This window comes from Coloeus monedula (genome assembly GCF_965178545.1).
Source record: "Coloeus monedula genome assembly, chromosome: 4".
Lineage (NCBI taxonomy): Eukaryota > Metazoa > Chordata > Aves > Passeriformes > Corvidae > Coloeus > Coloeus monedula.
This window is the reverse complement of record NC_138784.1, coordinates 63299630-63319173: the sequence shown is the minus strand read 5'-3', so window position 1 is coordinate 63319173 and position 19544 is coordinate 63299630. Positions and strand designations below refer to the sequence as shown.

Sequence of the window (19544 nt, the reverse complement as noted above, 5' to 3'; positions counted from 1 at the left end):
CTGTGACTTCAGTAGCACAACTCAAATGTTTAAAGCATCTCTCTGAGGTCAGACTTGCTTGTGGACAGGAGCAAAACTCAAACGGTGATTTCCTGATTTTCACTCAAGACTGATGTTTTCCAAACAGGAGCTCACAGTGGGATTTCTAAGTCCACCCTTAGACCACAGCAAGAAATTCTCCCAAGAGCCTCAGGCCTGTACCTCGAGGCTTCTGATCTCTGGTGCTCAGGCCACAAGCAGATGAGTACGAAATGCAGCAGCTTGCTGGCAGACTCTGAAGCCTATCCCTCATACCCTGCCAGGCCACCACACACAAATCCCTGCTGGGGACACCAGAGGCCGGCAGTACTGGGGTGGCCAGGGAAAAGAAAAAAGATACCTGGTGCCCAATGCAAGGATGCTCAAGTAAGCAAGACACTTGCCACCTCCCCTTTTCCTCCACTAAGCACTTCAGTTTCCCCAACTTGCAGCAGTAAAGTAACTGGTATGATCCGAAAATGCAGCTTGGTTTGTTACTCCTTTGTCTTGCATGTGAGATTCTCTCGTTTAAGTAGAAACAGGTGGGATCCAGTCTACTTAATCTTCCACAGCAAACTTGCACTTGTATTTTGTGTAGTTGGTGAACCAAGCCTTTAATCCTACCTTAAATCCCACCCTGTGGATTTTAAGAGGCACCCCCAGTGCCTCTGAGGAATGTCACTGATATTCAGGCCCTAGAGGACAACAGTGACACTCTGCAGTATAAGATGCTCGTGGAAGCACCAGAGACGCCCCACATCACAGGAATTTTACAAACTGCCCTCTCCTGTGCACTGCCAACACTGCAGTTACTGAGTAACTGTTAGGTCATTTTACAGTTCTATGGCATCATTAGAAAATGCCAACCTGTCTGCTATAAAGTGAAAATTAGGAATGTGAGATACACTACAGCAGCTGCAATTGCTGTCTGAAGGTGCCGCAGGGTATCTCGTGCCTGGCCCTCTTACTGCTTTATACATTTACAGACTTGTGGGCCTCAAGTTTGTACATCTCAGTTACCAGGAGATTGTTTGAAGCCTGCTGACACAGTCTCTCTCTCTGCCCACCATGGCAGCCAGCTCCTGAAGCTCACTGCCTGCTGTGCAGGGAAGCACTTGCTTTAAAGCCATCCTCTGCAAATTTCACTGGCTTCCCCCCAGCTCTGACATGGTGGATGCTGGCAAACAGCAGTTCTGTCTTCAGCTTATCCACTGACTTCCTAATTAAGTAAACCTTTCTGATTCCTCCAGCAACCCTCTCTGCTCCACACTCAAAAGCCCCAGGCATTTCAGCCCCCCTTTAAAGGGCAGCTGCTCCCTCCTAGATCATCACTGCTGCCCTTCTCTGCACTGCAAGGCCATTACCAGCCTCCTTAAGGACACAGAGGCATATGGAGGTCCCCACTGTACCAGAAATATCCAGCACAGAACACGCAGCCCTCGTGCACAGGAGGGTCAATCACTGATTGTGTCCAGCCTCACGAGCTCCCAGAGCCCAGCACTGCCAGCTCAGCCCCCAGACACCAACACCTCACTGCAGCTGTTGGGCTGCACTGCCCAGCCCACGGCACAGCTCAGGCACATGGAGCCACAAGCAGGGCAGTCCACAGCTCTGGTCAGCAGGACTGCCCTCCCCAGCTGTGCCAGCCAGCCCTGGATGTTCCCCTACCGCAGAACAGGATGCTCCTGACAGACCCTGTCCCTCCATACAGCACAGCACTGTCTTGTACTTCGAGGGGATGGAACACACTTGAGGCATCACCACATCCCCCACGTGTCAAAACCCTGCCTTAAAGAGCAGCCTGGGCAAAGACAAAGTTCCATCGCTTGGCACACACCCATCTGCCCTGGCTGCTCCCCCAGTGTGCAGTGACCACACTCAGCTCAGTGTCCACTGCCAGTTATTCCCTTCCCACCTCCATTACTTCTTACCAGTAGCACCTGCTGGTCACCATCTAGGACCGCAGCTGCTGACAGATGATCTTCCAACACGTTATGAGCTACACATCACTTGAGTCCTCACACTTACATGAACATTAGACAACAGATTCAGACAGACACTTGTTAATATCCACACTTTGCTGAGTACATCCCCAAATGAATTTTAAATGAAATACTGAAAAGAACACCGCAAATTGTGGCTTTTCCCAGAAAGCCAAGTTTACACCAAAGTTCTTCTTTAATAACAGCTCTCCATTTAAATGGATATATTTCTTCAGTACCCATAAATGAACATATTCTCCTTTTGGATAGTATTATGCTTTAAATTAGTGTTGCATAAATACCGTTACCTTTTTTGGTGAAAAACTCCTTGGAATATTTCCCCAACATAGCGTATTTTCGAGGGATTTTTCCCAGCAGTTCAATGATCAATGCTATGTGGTCTGCATTGGAGAACATTGCCAGCAAAACAGAAACATACAACAGTTTAATCAGTACATTGCATGCACACACTAACACTGGCCCGGTACAGACAGAAATAGATTGATCCTGGTAAAAAACACACGTGCACACTGCTCGCTCAGTGGCTACTTTGCAAAGATGCTTTCAGCAAAACTTCCTTCTCAAAACAATGTTTGAGTGTCAGCTGCCACAAACAAGTTTTGCCATGTAATTTAAAATGTACCAACAGTTATTTTTCAGAACATTTGGGTAAAAAAAAAAATTGTCAGAGATTCCTGGGAAGTTTGCTTTTCAAAATTAAAAATTTTGTTGTGTGATTTCAGGAAATGCTCCTCACTGGGACATGCTACAACCAGCAACAGCAATTCCACTTCTGTCTGCATCACGGCACCTTTCAAAAAGAAGAGGTACTACCTCTGCGATTGAAGAATTCCCGAGAATATTTTCCAGATAGAGCAAAGTGCCTTGGGATATTGCCTAGCAGCTCTATGATGTGTGCTATGTGGTCTATGAGGGAGAGAAAAAAAGGACACGGGAGTGGAAGGGGCAGGGAAAGGATGGGATAAAAAAGAAGAGGAAAGAAACTGGAATTAGTAAAAAATCAGAAATAGTTTAAAATCAACAATGTTTGCAGCAAATCCATGCAGAGGTTTCCAGGATCAGCAGAGCTCTGGCATCATTAGTAGCATTTAGGAACAATGAATGATGCCCACATTACCACTGCAAAGAGCATTTACAAGCAAACAAGCATGAAAATGGACAGGTATACAGATGAAAGCAGGAGTTAACTCTGATTTTAAAAAAGTAATTAGTAACTGTCTAATTAAAATAAAAATACACAATGTAAACATTATTCCAGTGTCACTCTTTTATAAAGGGAAAATACTATAAAGTTCAAATTTGTTGTTTCTTTTCTAAACTAAAACGTTGTTATTTTCAATCAGGTTTCCACACATATGCAATCTTACAAGAAGGGCAGTTTAAATCCTTCAGGCAGTTGTTAAGTAGATGAGTATCTGCAGAAGGGAGTTTTTGCCCACCCACTGCTAGTGGTGGAACTTAAAACTAAAAAGAAAAAAAATCACATTTATATTCTGAAAACAACGTGTATGAACAGTTCTACTCAAATACAAAACTTAAAACTCACTGTAACCTCACTGGAAATTTAAGAGAAGGAGTATGAAAATATGAAGAAACTCTTACAGTATCTCAAGAGAGTCATACCTTCATCCCTGGAATAGTCTTCACCAGAGTGTGGTTCAAACAAGTAATCTCCAGTCGCTAGCTCAAACGCCTATAACGTAACAGACACGGTTATGGGTATTTCAAAAATAACATTTTCCATCATAAGATGTCAGCAAAACATCACAACCACCTCAGAAGCGAGAGGGAATTAACATTTGAAGCTCAAGGCCTATGACTTGGATCTAAGACTGAGGAGAGGCCACTTACCTGGGGACATCATTCCTGCAGTGCACGAACCCAGGCACTGGAGAGAGCCTCGTGTCCAGCCCCGCGCACGCCTGGGGCCGGACGCGCCAGCAGAGTGCCCACCCCGCAGGTGCTGCTGCCCATCCAGCTGGGATGAAGGAAGGAAATCCCACAGGGCTGGAAGTGCAGCCCCCCCACCCCCGCAGCACCTGGCCCGGGACATTCCGCATTCCGGCAGTGCTGCCAGCTCAGAGCAGCACCAGGCTGCCGAGGGAGCGGCTCCCCACAGGCCGGCTGCACTGGACTGAGCTGATGGTAAACACGGCTTTACAGACTCGTGCATAGTCTGGTGATTGTAGTCAAGTATTTCTAAACACATGTCAGGTATTTCTAAATACGTAATAAAATCTACACATGTATCTGAAGGCTATTTACCTGTCAGATTGCATGGTGGAGACTGAATTAAAGAAGTCTGAATACCAAGTAAAATCCACTCATGACTATAATTAAACACTTGAAATTGGCCAACAGAGTAAGCTTCTTTGACGACTCTGAGTTTTTTAAAATGCATTTTTGTTGAATCAGATGTCGTCAAATTAAATACCTCAATGATGGGATAAACTGTGAGACTGACACTGACGGGAAATCCAGAACAGACACCAGGACATCAGATCCCCTCAGGGCAGGCAATGCTTCCACTGGATGCTAACCCTGTGTTAGGTGAGGGCAAAACTGACTTTCTCTTTATGGGTTAATGAATATGAAAAGCTGCAAGGCACCAAAGCAACTACGAGAGCCCCTACTTGTGTGCAGACATGGATTCATCTGGTCTAATTTGTTAAACTATTCTCTTTCAGCTCTGGCTCACCAATTGCCCAAGCAGCCACAGGAATCTAATTCTTTCCAGGTGGTTCAAACTTCAAACTATTTTCCATGTCCAAGACATGGGAAGACATCTGATCCAGAAAAGCATTCCAAAAATGAGGCAGAGCTTCCTGGCACAATTCTAGGATGGGATTTCACTCCATTAGAACATTTACTATAAAATACTTGTCTCCTGAAAATAGACACTTTTCTGTTCCAATTTTTAATCTGGAGTTGTTAAATCACCTGTAAATTTAGCCTATTTATGAGCACTTGGCTTCTTCAAGCTGTGAACTGCAGTGTCATCCAAGTGGGCTACGGCCAACATAACTCACTGCAATCACACAGCAGCCAAGAAAACAAGAACACTCCTTGTTGACATTTCTGTTGATCCTATGAACGAGCCTTTAACTTCTGAAGTTACCATCATTACAAACAGTCATTCACTATTTTCTTATTCTATTCTTAGCTCAAGATTGACAGTTTCATTTTACAGCTGAAAAAAATCTAAAGGACTTCATAAAGTACCAGGTTTCTAAACTGAAATAAATGTTAAGAGCAGCCAGAAGTCATCACTGGGAGAGATCTCTGAACACAACACAGAGAACATTGTTATTCTCCTGAGATGAGACAGAGAAGACCCAAGTGTCCTCTCTGTATCTCATGGGAATATATTTATTCTTAGGAAGAGCTGGGCCAGCTTTCCCAGGAGAGCACATACTGATGGGGCTGATTCCTGAGGACATTGAGAAATTCACTGCTATGAAACACAGATCCCTGGAGAAGAATGGAAACATAGCTGAATTCAGCCACAAAGGTAGACTACACAAGAATACAGCGCCTGTCCCAAAACTGAAGTATTAATAGCTTGATATGTCTGCGTGGGACTAAAAAGATGAAACTGAAGAATTGTGAAAAGTGTTTCTAGAGAAGCACAAGAGGTAAGCATACTGCTGTGGTACTCTAAATTTGAGATCGGTCTGTGTATCGCAAGAGCTGAAAGCTCTCATAGATTTGGAGTATTTATACCACCCTCTCACTGAACAAAAACTAAAGCTTTTCAGAATGATGATGATGCTTCTTTTTTCCTTTTTGTATAGCTCTGACTCCATGCCCAGGATGGGCTGGGGCCACAGCCTTTGATTTTCTGGCTGTCCCTAAAGGACTCTAAGAACAAAAAAACTGACTCGGATGCACAGAACCAGTTGCTGTGGTAAGTATTTGTAATGATAGTTCGTAGCACCCAAGGAGGACAATGTCTCACAGGTTCATCTATGGCAACCTGGTAGTATGTTCCCATGTATTATCAGGACAGACTGGCTACACAGTGCAAGATAAATGAAATTCATTTGTCCTCATTTAACAAAGAATAAAACCCAGACCTAGGTTTCTATCATAAAGAATCAGTGTTAGAGATACTATAACGAACACATAAATAGCTGTAAGAACGACAATGACATCTCTGGGTTGTATCAGTCAGTTTTTTTTCTCTTTAACTCCATACCCAAAGGTGTGGTGCACCGGAGAGCTTGTGCTGTTACTGACTCAGTGCCACTGGAAGAGCAGCTCTCTGCTGCTGGATACTGAGAGCCACAGCTCTGGCTGTGGAACCACTGATGCTCTGAACTTCCTGGGCATTCTCAGTACTCTCTCACACTTTACATCCAGCTGTAGGCACATACAGTGCCCCAATCCCCAAACAGGAGGTCACTGACACTGTGACGACATGAGGAGACCAAGACCCCAAGGGCGGCACAGTGACCACAGGTCTGGTTCGCCCAACTGTGACCCGTCTGGGGCCAGCAGCGTGAGAGAGACCGTGTCAAAGTAGGGAAAAGCCAGGAAGGACCCAGCCTCAGGCATTATGGAGGCTGAGCAGAAGATACAGGAGGGGGAGGCTGGTGGAGCTGGATTTGCTCAGGTGGGAGAAGGGAGAAGGAGGGATTTAATTGCTGCACTCCACTGTCTGAAGGCAGTGGCAGAGAATAACAAGATACACTCTTCCCATTGAAAGGACAACAGAGAGCAGACACAGGCAGCAAGATGGGAAATCCCAATCAAATATGAGGAAAAAAAATTCTTTGGTGAGACTGGCTGAGTAGTGGGACAGGCTGTTCAGAAAGGCTGTGGAAATGCCATCCTGACAGGTGTGCACCCTCTGAGTGACCTCGTTCAACTTTGACAACAACCCTTGTTCAAGAAGGGGGCAGATAAAAGAGATCCCTTTAAACCTGATTTTGTCTATAATTTCCATGATGCTACAAATACAGACTAACCATATTTACTTACTTCCCCTTTTAAAGTGTTAATTTGTAAAAGCTAGTTTCTTGACTCCATGAAACTCCAACTTTAAAATATCATGATTTTTTTTACTTAATGTTGACATTTACCAAGAGAAGTCAGCATTTCATTTATTATGTGGAGATAAAAAATGAGATACAGCACACTCAACATATGGCACAGAAGCCCAAGGCAATCATCCATCCTTACAGACTGTTCTGGCAATTTCTACTTACCACTTTCCTAAGGTTATCACAGAAAACCAGTCTAGACTGCTTTTCTCCACCTGCAGATGGTGAACCTTTCATATGAACGGTTCCACTGCTGTTTTATAGGCTCTGAAGAGGCTCTTTTTCTTTCCTGCCACACGACTGCACGCAAACCTACCAGAGTACAGAACTGGGTGGCATCACTATTGTATATAATGGACCCATATCCAACCACACAACTGGAAATAGCTACATTTTCACTGTGTGACAGCTGTGTACTCAATCTGGTGACTGAAAAATGGATGCACGCCTAGGGAAAGCTGTCTGGGAGAGGACTGGAAGAACATTCACTTGGACTGCATCAGCCTCCCTGAATTGAAGCCCCAGCTGAAAAAGAACAAGCTACAGGCTAGAATTATTATTTTGACAGATGAGATGTAGCTCTTGGCCAGAGCTTCTCTGCCCCAGCTGAAATGAAGAGATGTGAATGGGAAGACTGTAACTGCTTTAAAAGTAGGCTTGGTTTTAAGAACACTGTTCCACAGGTCAGTGGGAGCATGGAAAGAAGATCAAAAAACTTTCTGAGATACACACACCAGCTGACAGTTTGTTCTCCCATGGACATCTCCCTCTGAAGAGCCAGGCAATGGGAAGAATATGAAAGGCATTTTGCATGGTTAGTGCTTGGTAAGAAAGGCCAGATATACAAAACAAGAGACTTGCATGGGATGCTCGGAAAGGAAACAGGGTTCTTTTATTTGCTGTACTCCAATCTTGGAATCATGCACATACTGAGTGGTTGCCTTGGAAAGTCAGCTCCCTCTCAGAAATCATTTTCTGTTGAGTATTTCAGGTTGTCCACCCACCACCTTCAAAAAGGGGGTACAGCGAGTAATAACAGCATTCTGTACTGTATCTGCCTACTGAAAAATATGTGCATGGCAACTTCAGCTTTTTCTCCCCTCAAAACTCCATTTTTGATTTTTCATTTTTCCTCAAAATACTGCTTCTGTGCAGACTGAGGCTTGTCATCACACCTTTGGTATGTGCCACTCACACATACTAACACGATGATACTCATGATCCCATGGAGACATGATCATTTTTTCCTTGCTTACAACAGTGGAAGAGTAGTTAAGGACAGTTACCTCTCCACTACACATTCGAGAACATCATACAAAGAAGTAAATTGGGGGCACAAGCCTGCAATTTACGTAAGGGCACTTACATGTAGGTTTAATTTTAACATCGTATCTTGCTCGTTGTTCATTCTGTTCCTCTGAGTTCTCTCACATGAACAGAAATGCCGATGAATAAACCCCACTGCTGTAAACTTGCTTGTCTTGTAGTAGCATGTCCCTTGTTTTCAAAGCTCTTTGCCTGTCCCCCTTTCCCTCACACCTGGTAGTGATTTCTTTAATCATCTGTATTCTCTTTGGGTAGATAAAACACCAAGTACAATTTACACCTTCTCTGACTTCCTGCTGATCTACAGCTGTCATCTATTTGCTAGGTCTTATTACAAAGAGAAGACATTGCAGGAATCACAGCTCTCCACAAAAGCCACCTCAGAAAAGTGTTAAAAACTTTAAAAGTCTTGTTCACGTCCCAGCCTGTAACACAGTCACCTATTTCCCCACAGCTCAAAAAAAAGGTAATGAACAAAAGTCAGATGATGAGATTCATCACTTCAGGTGCTTTTCCTGTTTCTAATCCAAGGAGATTGTAACAAGGAAAAGCAATGGAATCATGGCACTTGCAGTCACTTCCAGAAGCAATACAAAAGGGATGCCGTCTGCCAGTACTAACCCTCTTATCTTGCCAGGATTTCCTGGCAGCAGCAGTGGAGTACTGTGTTCCATGTTTTCTGGGATTTAGAAAATGCTAAATCACTCCGTGTCTGTTCAGTTTCTGCTCTAAAGACAGCAACCCTCTCAATACTATTAATGTGGAAATTCAAATCGATACAATTAAATCATCAACACTGCTTTCAATCCTGTCAAAGGTAGTGCTGGTTCCAAATCTATTCCTTTTTTTGGGTGAAACTGAGAGATGCACCTCCCTGTTGGCCAAATTAAATTAGGGCTTAGTACAGCAAGGGAACACCTTCTAGAATTTAGTAAATGTGGAGAGATTCCCAGTGTCTAGCTTTCCATGAGAGCACCTGAGTATTCCACTTAAATAGGCCATGTTGTTAAAAGAAAAATAAAAGGGCACTGTACAATTTCCCTAAGCAAACTTAGGAATGTCCAGCAAATGACAGCAACAATCACTCAGACAGAGGTCACCAAAGTTTAGGAAAAACAATAAGGTACACTTTGTTGCATTCTTTGCCAAGCACTGAACAAGCAAACAACTCTACTGTGGTCTGGAGAAGCCCACTGACATCTAACCTCTTTCACTGGCTTCACAGCACTTCATGCATGCACTGATTATAAGCCTCCAAAGATATGCATCATCCTCTTTTTTCCCTTCCTTTATTTGTTTTTCTAGAGACTTCGACTCAGCTCACCTGAGCAGAGGACTGGTACTGGTCTGAGGCTGTTCACATTCATCCTTTAAGCCTGATTCAAAGAAGATTGGAGCACAAGAACTGGGCCAAGTCAAACTATCTAAAATTAGAAGATTCAGCTCACAGGCTGCTGGCTTGCAATGCTACTTATTCACTGACATAACACCACAGAAACAGCACTGTAAGGTTATTAGCACTGAGTTATTCTGTCCTCTTTTGCTGTTTGGGTAAAGTCCTTACATGGCTCTGATTACGTACACTTCCAGCACAAGTGATCCTGATCAGAAACTGGCTAGTCCCATACTAAAGTCAATAGAAATAAAACAGGATTATTCTTTCCTGGAAGCTGCATCAAAACCATAGAGCTCCTGGCTAGATGAAGCCATCTCAAATTAACTGAGCCCAGGAAAGGAATGTTCTCCATGCAGACACAAAATACCATGTCCCAGGAGATTCGTACAGGGATATTCTGGAAATTGCTGTACATACGGGAACACAGATGCTTTGCATGCTCAGGGCCCTTTTATCAGAGGCTTTTGTTTAATAACCTCATCTTCATCCTTATTATTAAAAACTGTGTAAAACTGACAGGCTAATGGTATGATGAAAAAAGACATTCTGCTGCTGCTGAGATCAAACACAACCTTCTGTGCTTAACACACTTTATGCCATAAATACAAGCCAATGCAAGAACCAGTAGCTGGGCTACTCATGGTCAGTGCTATCCCTCAGTGAGCAAGATTATTTCATTAGCAAGCAAAAGGCAGTGAAAACCTTAGGCTCAAATGGAGATCTATAAAGCGTAAGGCCAGGTTAAGACCCCAGGTGAATCCTGGTACCAAGCATTCCGAGTCATCCTTCATAAAACCCAGGACACATAAAATGATAGGTGTGTTTTATAGACACATAAATCTCTGACACAGAAACCCTATGGACACTAAGTTCCAAGAAAGGCCTTTTTTGTTGCAATTTTTTAAATGGAGATGTGAGCTAGAATATCTGACACAGGAGTGGATACAGAGAAAATCTTCTATTTTGCAATCTAAGCAGTACTCATGTGTGCTTGGTGCTGTCACATTAGGTGAAGTATGGATGGATGGAAACTTGACAAGGAAAAAGTAATGGAAATACTGCTGGACCACTCATTTTGCGCAGTACTGCTTCCAAAAATGCCCTTAATTACTCTGGACTTGTACAAGCAAAGTAATCTCTGCTCCCCTTTGAGAGTCCTGGACAACACGGCTAACAGGATATCTGAGCTGTTATTTTGGCTGAAAATAAACACCACCTGCTCCAGCAGACAATCCCTTGTAAACACAGTAAACACTATGGAACAAAGTGAATTAAATACGAAACAGGAGCAAGATAACCTAGAAGGGCATTTTTTGAATCAAATCGAGGTACAACAAGGAAACCAAACTTTAGAAAGCAAGTGGGGCTGTAGTGGCATTAAAACTCTTCGTCATTTCACAGTTTTTGACTGCTTTAGGAATTGGAGAGATTCACATCATAACTTCCAAAGACAGCCTAAGTAAGTTATCTGGGAGTTTGCGGTTCCACATCAGGAATGTTTTCCTGCCTGTTAATCTCTGTTACAAGTCCTCTGCAGAAAGAGGTATTAAGGTCTTCAAGGCAATCCCTACCTCAGTGCTGTTTTCCATCTGATACAGGATCAGCATCCACAGTGCTCTGACCCATTTTCTCAGCCACACAGCAATGAAAGCAGATTCTGGGGGCTTTCCAACAATGAATTTTTTCTATGAGCTTGAGAGGCTGCTCTCTACTTTTTACACATCTATACCATGATGACAACTGAATTCAAAAACTGTATGTCAGGGCTGTAAATTTCTACTGCAGTTCTTAGGGGCAAAAACCTAGAGAGTGTGACACAAGGCAGAATTACAGCACTACTGCCTCAAATGCTTTTACTACCTGCAAAGCTTATGTAACAAAAAAGCAGAAATATATTTTTCTCATTAAAATACTGAAATTTCATTCATAATTGTGAATCTGAGTTAAGATACCTCCAGTGACAGTGATGCTTTAGGTTTTTTTCTTTCCTTGAGTCTGAAGAAAGCAGTATAACATGGAGAAGTTGTAATAGGCTGGGCAACCCCGAGTACTGCATGAATATTATATTCCTTAGGTGTGATATTGCTATTAAGTACCCCACTATCTTTAAACACAATTCTAGATAGACTTCAGCCTGATTTATGTGCCTTTACTACAAGACTAAAAGACTATAAAAGACTATAAAATTAGCAGCAATAGGTACAACTTGAAAGAAAGATGAATAAAGGGTGTCCAATAAAATAAAAGGTTACCAAGCTCAACTGAGGTTTACAAAATACTAGGCAACAGAGCAAACAGTCTCTATAATAATTTTTTAGTTAGTTAAGAGAAGAGTAATTAAAAGAATTAAAGAACTAACTGTGAAATATTTTATATGCTTTATTTTCAATGTAATAGAAAAATTCTCCATTTTGCCCCCAAATGGAAGAGTAAATTTGGAAATGGATGGGTTTTCTGTGTACTAAAGGAAAAGCTAGTATTAAACTCCAGAGGAAACATACTTTAATTTAACTTATGGGTTAGTTACTTCCAACACATGGCCTGCTGAGCTTATAATATCTGTAGGATTTTATGTTCCTTTCAATCCCCCTCCTCCTCCTCTCCCTCCAAGCTGCGTAATTCTTCTCATCACCCACGCCTGCAAACTGTGTCTAGTATTTGAATCTTCTCCTCCTCCTCCTCACACATTTACTCCTATCAGACATGCATTTGTAAAATATAAAGGCTTGATTAAGTTTTCGCTTTTAAAATAGGCAAAGGTATTTCTGAATTTATTTTTTGGAAATATGTACTATCTTTAATGAGAAGATGTATGCAGCTTGTTTATCCTCAAAGAGATATTACAGAGTGTTTCAGAAAGCTGCATGATTAAGTTTTCACTTTTTCTGTTCTCTAAAGACTCTTAAAAAGCTGTAATTTCAGTTCTGTGTTAAAACTAATTCTACAGAATTTTACCATATATTTTACACTAATAAACTGAATTCCTTCTCTTGAAAGTTTAGAACCAATCCTAATTCAATCCATGTTTTCACTGCACTTGGCACCAATTTAAAGTGTTTCACTGTTTTGCTACTTTACACAAGAAAAAGGGATGTAATCACAGTTAACAGTAGCACAGGTTCTACGACTGGAATGAAACAAGCAGCTGTACTTTTTCAGTTACAATTTGTCATTCAAAATAGACATATATTTTCTCTCTAAACTTGCATGTTTCTGACTACAAGTTTAAAATGCATCACATGAAAATTAGATGTGGCCTCCAAACTATTTCCTTTTGATTAAGAAGCCTTGAGAAATTGAAAGAAAGGAAAGAAAGCAGCAGCAGCTATCTGATACAACATACTTTATCATACATTTGTGTCAAAATGTCAGAACCATCCGCATCAGGTTTCCTCACTGAATAACAACTGTTTTTAGAAGGTTTACTCCTGTAAAATACACATTGTATTGCTCTTACCATACATGCTGTACTCCAGATATCAGCAGGTGTACTGTAACCTGCTCCTATTAAAACCTCTATGGATCTATATTGTCTTGTCTGGATGTCTTCTGTGAAGTGTTTATGCTAAAATAGAAAGAACCACATTAATGGAAAAAAAGGACAATAAAAAAGCTTGTTCTAAATAGTGAAAGCTAAAATGATGTAGTCACACTTACCACCCAGCAGGCATTCCCCAGGTCAGCAATTTTAACTCTAATTTTATCTGCATTTCTTGGGTCTAGTGGATTCACCAGTAAGTCAGCAGCACGAGTTTTTGCTAACACAAGCAAAAGGCAGAATAGTTAGTATGTTAAGCCTACTATTCATTATCTCTAAGCAGTTTTGCCTTGACACTTCATTCAGTGTTGTCATACACTGAAGACATCAAAATAATTCGCTGAATGTTACAAGAAATTAAAGCAACATAAATAGGATTTCTTACCCAGATTTCTAAATATCCTTATGCACTTCAAGTGCAAATTTTTTGCATTCTTTAGCTGCCAAATGACTATTACTAGAATATCCAGAGGAGCTTCTAAGCAAACCCAGTGTATATGTTTCCCAGAACAGATTCAGACAGAAATTGTTAGAGAACTCAGACTCCAAGAACTCACCCACTACACGCATGAAAGATATGCTCTTGGAACAGTTTGGTTGAGAAAATAAATCTTGCACTTCCATGCCTGGCTACAGTAAATAAAATCTGGTTGGATTTTTCTTTTTTTTTTTTAAAAACCTATCCCAAGGGGTAAAAGACTCACCGAAACCTGGCTAATTTGAGAGCCTAGAGGGCTGTCATCCTTTTCACAAATAGTTCAGCATTCAAAGTTCTCTGAAGGTCCTATTTGCATCAACTATGATCCAGACTAAAAAGGCAGAACATTAATCTAATTAATCTTGCAATCTTTAGAGGCTCTTGGGACACTGAAACCTTAACACAGACCAGTGGAGGTGCTGCTTTTTTCTCTGTTTTGACATACCACCTGCTAGATCCCAAACTGCACTGGAAAGAAAGCAGATAACAGAACCAGATATCACAAATCACAGGGCAGCACAGGACTGGTCTCAGCTACAAAGACTAAATTGGAAATTGATGGTAGGATAAGCAAGAGGTACAAGAGCCAAAAAGAACTTGTGACTCCCAATGATCTGTTAAACTGGTAAAAGACTTGGAAGAGGAAAATACACCAGACATGGGACAAGGACAAAAAATACTGGAGGTCTAATGGTGAATTAGGAGTGACTGAAATCAGATGGGGATCTTCAACTGCTGGCACGGGAAGCCTGAATGGGTCATCAGAGCACTGAATAGTGGCCAAGCAGAAAAGAAAGTGGCAGGATCCATCAGAGGAGAGAAGGAATGAAAATACAGGAGTAAATAACAAAAGAGGGGGTGGTGACCTCAACAAACAGCCCTCTAAAAGAGCTGGAATGGAGTCCAAGACTCAAGTTTATAAAAAGCACCAATACAAGGACAGAAGTAAAACACTCAAAAGATAGGAACTAGTAAGACTAGTAAGCTTAATATTAAAGTATTCCCTTAAAAGCATGCTGCATAGTACAGTGTAATTTTTTTAACACAACCACATGCATTACTCAAGAAATAACAGGACCTCAGCTCAGTAGTCTTTGCAAAAAAATAAAAACAAAAACAAACAAACAAACAAAAAAAAAAAACCAAAAAAAAAACCCAGCAAGAGATAAATCCTTCCCACATGTCTCGTTGAAGGACTGCAGTAAATAAAGTGGAAGGAAGGCGGGGGGAAAAAAGCCTCATGACTAAGACATCTGAATATGGCATTAGGCAACAGCTTTCTTCAACCCTTTTCTGAGAGGAACCTGAGCAGGTAATAGGCGAAAGTGTGCCTACACTTTTGTGTTTTTCTCAAAAATTTATGATGCTTATGTCCTGTCTCTTCCGAAAGACGAATTCTTGGATTCTGTATCTGACAAACACAGATCATTTAAAACTGAAAGTGAAGCCAGAACAAGTGTATCTTTTAGAAAGTACTCACAAAAAAGCATCCAAAGAAGCTTAACCTGTGCACAAAATTAGTGAGCACTTCTGTGTCCTAGTTCCATAAAAACTAAGAAATATCACCTTAATTCTCACAGTCTCAGAATGACAATGTACTTAGCAAACATTCAAACACTGGAAGGAGGAGGAGGGGAGTCGTGAGGAAATTACAGATCTATCTTCAGGGCATTTGGTCATGCAGTGAAAACTTGGAAAAGATAAAAACTGCTTATCCACTGAACACAAATTGGTTTGTGCACTGAATGAAGCAAGTACCCCCCAAAAATGAGACCATGTCACTTAATAATGTATAGCCATGCCTAGAGAAAGAGGAACAAATAAAAGTCTTCTTCAGTACAAGAAAAGGATACTAAAATATGGTGGAAAATGGTGTAGCACCATTTAAAAATATTGAATAGCCTCTAATTCCTGTATGCATCTTCTTTCTAAATACCTTCATCTCTTTTATTACTGTTATACTCAATGTTATTATTGATGCCTTTAGTATCTGTAACATTCAGCTTTTCCTCTTTCTGCAAAAAAGGTGAACTATCACTGAATTTACTGTCTTTCTTTGCACGAAAGGTGTGTGAATTGATGGGATAACAAAAAGGAGGAGTAAAGTAGGTTTGCTTATGGAAATAAGCTGTTTCCATGAGGACAAAACTGGCTTTAATCTCTGGAGGCATGAGGATTTTACACACCACTCCAGGTAAACAGCAGTAGAGTCTTTCTGCCTATATACAGCTGGCAGAATGAAAGAAACTACCAGGCATCTAGGAACCTCCTGTACCTTGTTTCAGGGACTTCAGACTGTCAGGAGATGGACTAGAAGCCTTATTTGCCTGGATCTTCCAGAAATGCAGTTCTACTGAGCTGTACTTTATTTCATATTTCTTACCTTACCTGTCAGACCCTGTAATAAACTGTGTGAATTGCTCTTCTGAAGTCTTAAACCAAGAAATACACTTGACTGCATTTTTCAATGCAGCTCTATCTAAATTTAGTAACTTCATCTGCGACAATGGTGATGGCAGGCTTGGTGATCTTCTCCCTAAGCTCTCATTTTCTTCTATCTGCTTACAGATTTAGTCTCTCAGAATCTTCTTTATTAAAGCTGAAACCCATATATCTATCATTTAACTGCTGGCACTATAAATAAGACCTGTGTGTAATATCCTGAAGCTATTTAATTCAGTGGCAAAAATCCAACTCTGCAATGACACCAAGATTTCACCTTCCATATCTTCAAATGGATTTAGAGGCAAACAGGATTTACAGGCAAAAGTTTTGGATTGATGGCCAGAATTTAGATGTCCAAAACCATGCTGAATATAGAAAAGCCATAATGATTTGAGGGTTGGCAACATGCCCTGTTGAGTTTTAATAACAGGTTAAGACAGGAACTGTTTGACACAGAAAGAATAATTAATGAATGAAAACACAGCATATTACAGAATTTTTCAATATGACAGAAAAGATGTGACAAAAAGTAACAGATAGAAGCTGCAGCCAGACAAATTCAAACTTGCTGCTACTCCTCTGAAACAACTCAGAGTATCAAGCAGTGGAACACACTTGAATCACACTAGATTATAATCTCATTTGTCCACTAAAGAGCAGGCATCTCTTTCAAAAATATGTTACAAGCCAACAGTAAAGGTTACTGGGCTTAACAGATGGTATATTACTGACTTGTTATCAAAGGTTGTCAGGTTACATGAGCTCATGCTCATCTTCTACCTTTAAACTACAGGAATGATGTTTCCTTGCAACTATAAATTTCCTTTTCTCTTTCCTGGGTAGACTGACTTGTCAATGCAAATATTTATTCTACGATAATTCATGTAATACCCCCTAAAAACAAGCTCTAGAGTGGAAAATAACCCATAAATCACAGTTCTGCAAGAAGAATCATGCAATTTACTTAAACAATCTTTTCTTAACCTAACCACTGCCTCTGTATTCCATTTATCTGCCTCTTGTATTTAATACAATACACCCCCATGCTACTAGACAAAAGTCACTGAGAGGAACACTTACTTTTTGGCAAATCTCCAGTGCTGGAAGCTGAAACCGTTCTGCTCCTGTCATGAGATGGGCTGCTCTCCTCTCTTTCAGTTACAGTTGATCCTTCAGAAACAGCAGAACCACAAGCTACAGACTCTAGAGCCCCAGAGAACACCGACGCTGAAAATTCAGAGAACTGGGACTCCGGAATTTTATGACGTCCATTTGGCAATTCACCATTAAACTGTTCATAGGAGCTGCTATAAGAGTAATCACTTTTTGCATTTGGATCATCAAGATTATACTCCTCTGGATTTGGACATTCTTCCTCTTCCTCATCTTCATCTTCAATCTGTTGTTCCAATAGGAATGGGCCGTTCACAATATGGCCATTTGTTTTGGGGGATTCTATCCACTTAGGGTCTGTAGAGTCAGTGTTGACAAGTTCCTGCTCAACGTCATCATCTTTTTCAGTGTTTTCCTTCTCTGTGTCTTCTTTTTCATCCTGATCTTCTGCTTCACCTGAAAAATTTCAGTGAGCAACACATTACATGAGACCTCAATAAATCAGACCAAAATTAGGCATTCACCATTTTTAACTCTTCAGTAACTACTTGACTTCTGACATATCACACAAGGAAACACTGAATATCACTGAAATATGCAAACCTTAAAATCTAAATTAAAGGCAAAAGAAAGGACTAATAAGGCTGCTGGAAAAATAAACAATGGGAAGTGGATCAGGAGGGAACAATCCAGAAGAGAATAATGTTATGAAGGGAAGATGAATGAGGCCTTGAAAGCAAGATTTAAAAATCCACAACTCAAACTGTGTCAGCAGGGAATCATCATAGAAGCAGGAAAATTCTCAGTAAGAGCAGAACAAAAACAAACCAAACTGAACTACAGTCTCAGTAGTTACACCTTTATCAGGACTGAAAAGTTGACAAGAAAGTCAGGGAAGCCAGAATGGAGCTGGACCATAATGATTATGGTCTAAGTCACCAGGATTGAACAGGAATTTTAACAAGACATCTCAAAAATTTTAGTGAAGAAACTGCAATCATTGCTACCAGACAGATAATTAAAAGAAACACTGTAAGAAGAAAAGGGGAAAGCAATGATGACTCCAACTACTACAGTAATATTACAGAAAACAAATACATCTTATTGTTCTTTTACTTCACTAGGATATTCAGTTATTCCACTTAATGTGGCATGATGACTGTTCTGTTGAGTTTTCTATGTGCTTTTTCGAGTTGTTTATAGCTACAGGCTACTATTGATGGTTTTCTTCATTTCTGTAGTAGGTTTGACTTTTCTTTACCTTTTTAGGTTTTGTAGTTACAACTTTACCTACAGGAAAAAACTAACTTAATAATCTAGGACAGTTTGGGAGATTTTGTTCACTGCACCAGATGCAACACTGCACAATTACTTTCCCCTCTGAAACAGCAAACTCAGAGTCAATAAAAGAAAGTAATACTAACCATCATCATTTCCAGGTTCTTCATCTACTACTTCTTCTATATCAGCTGTTTTTAGTTTCACCTCTGGGTGGTACTCATCTTCTTGTTCATTTGATGGTACAGCTGAGGTTACATTTTCTTCTATTTTTTTCCTTTCAGCTTCCCGCTCTAGCTCTTCTATTTCCTGCAGGCGTTTTTCTAGCAGCTCAGCTTGTCTCTTCTGTTTTTTCTTCAGTTTTTTCTTTTTGTTTTTGGATATTTTTCCAACCTGAAACATTAATACCAAAGAAAGAAAAAATACCCCATAAATAATTATTTTCAAGGCATCTCACACCAAACTCATTTGCAGTTTGATTACCATTTTTTTGAAAATACTAGATGGCAACTAATAGTAATTATATTGCTTTTTCCAGTTTACTACAAATCAAGAATGATATAGGGTTATATGAGGCAAAAATCCACCAAAATTTTACACAGTTAATCATGTTTTTATATGGTCATTATTAGATAGAAGAGCAAAATACATCTATACATCTAAGATGCCACAGTAAAATTCCTATGATCCTATAACCTTGAGTAAGCATAATAATCCTAAACTCCAATCCAGATTAATAGATGATACTGTATGTGGAAAATAATCTGGTATCATATTAGTTGTTTGCATATAAATTTAATACATAATTTCTCTCTGTGTACAATGCAAGTAATAACCAGCAAAAGTCTTCTGAGAAAAAAGACATGAGAAAACTAAAGAGACTGAAAATAGTGAATTTTAAACA

General features: G+C 40.5%; 1 protein-coding gene and 1 long non-coding RNA gene across 7 annotated transcripts in view; one reads left to right on the top strand and one right to left on the bottom strand.

Moving 5' to 3' along the window:
* The window catches only part of SRPK2 (SRSF protein kinase 2), a 90424-nt gene that overhangs the window by 5930 nt on the left and 64950 nt on the right, over positions 1-19544 (bottom strand). For 2 of the 6 annotated variants that reach the window (XM_082280562.1, XM_082280565.1), the window contains 7 exons: positions 18787-19033; positions 17330-17818; positions 13446-13546; positions 13246-13353; positions 3645-3714; positions 2835-2927; positions 2309-2401 (listed from right to left, as the gene is read on the bottom strand). In XM_082280562.1, the coding sequence (XP_082136688.1) occupies positions 2309-2401; positions 2835-2927; positions 3645-3714; positions 13246-13353; positions 13446-13546; positions 17330-17818; positions 18787-19033 (1201 nt within the window). Of the gene's footprint in view, positions 1-2308; positions 2402-2834; positions 2928-3388; positions 3486-3644; positions 3715-13245; positions 13354-13445; positions 13547-17329; positions 17819-18786; positions 19034-19544 lie in introns of those variants that run through there. The other 4 variants (XR_014226368.1, XR_014226367.1, XM_082280563.1 and 1 more) reach the window with 4 other exon arrangements.
* LOC309572351 lies at positions 4864-13105 on the top strand. Its single transcript, XR_014226369.1, has 3 exons — positions 4864-5656; positions 5816-5928; positions 9698-13105. It is a non-coding gene; the product is annotated as an uncharacterized lncRNA (long non-coding RNA).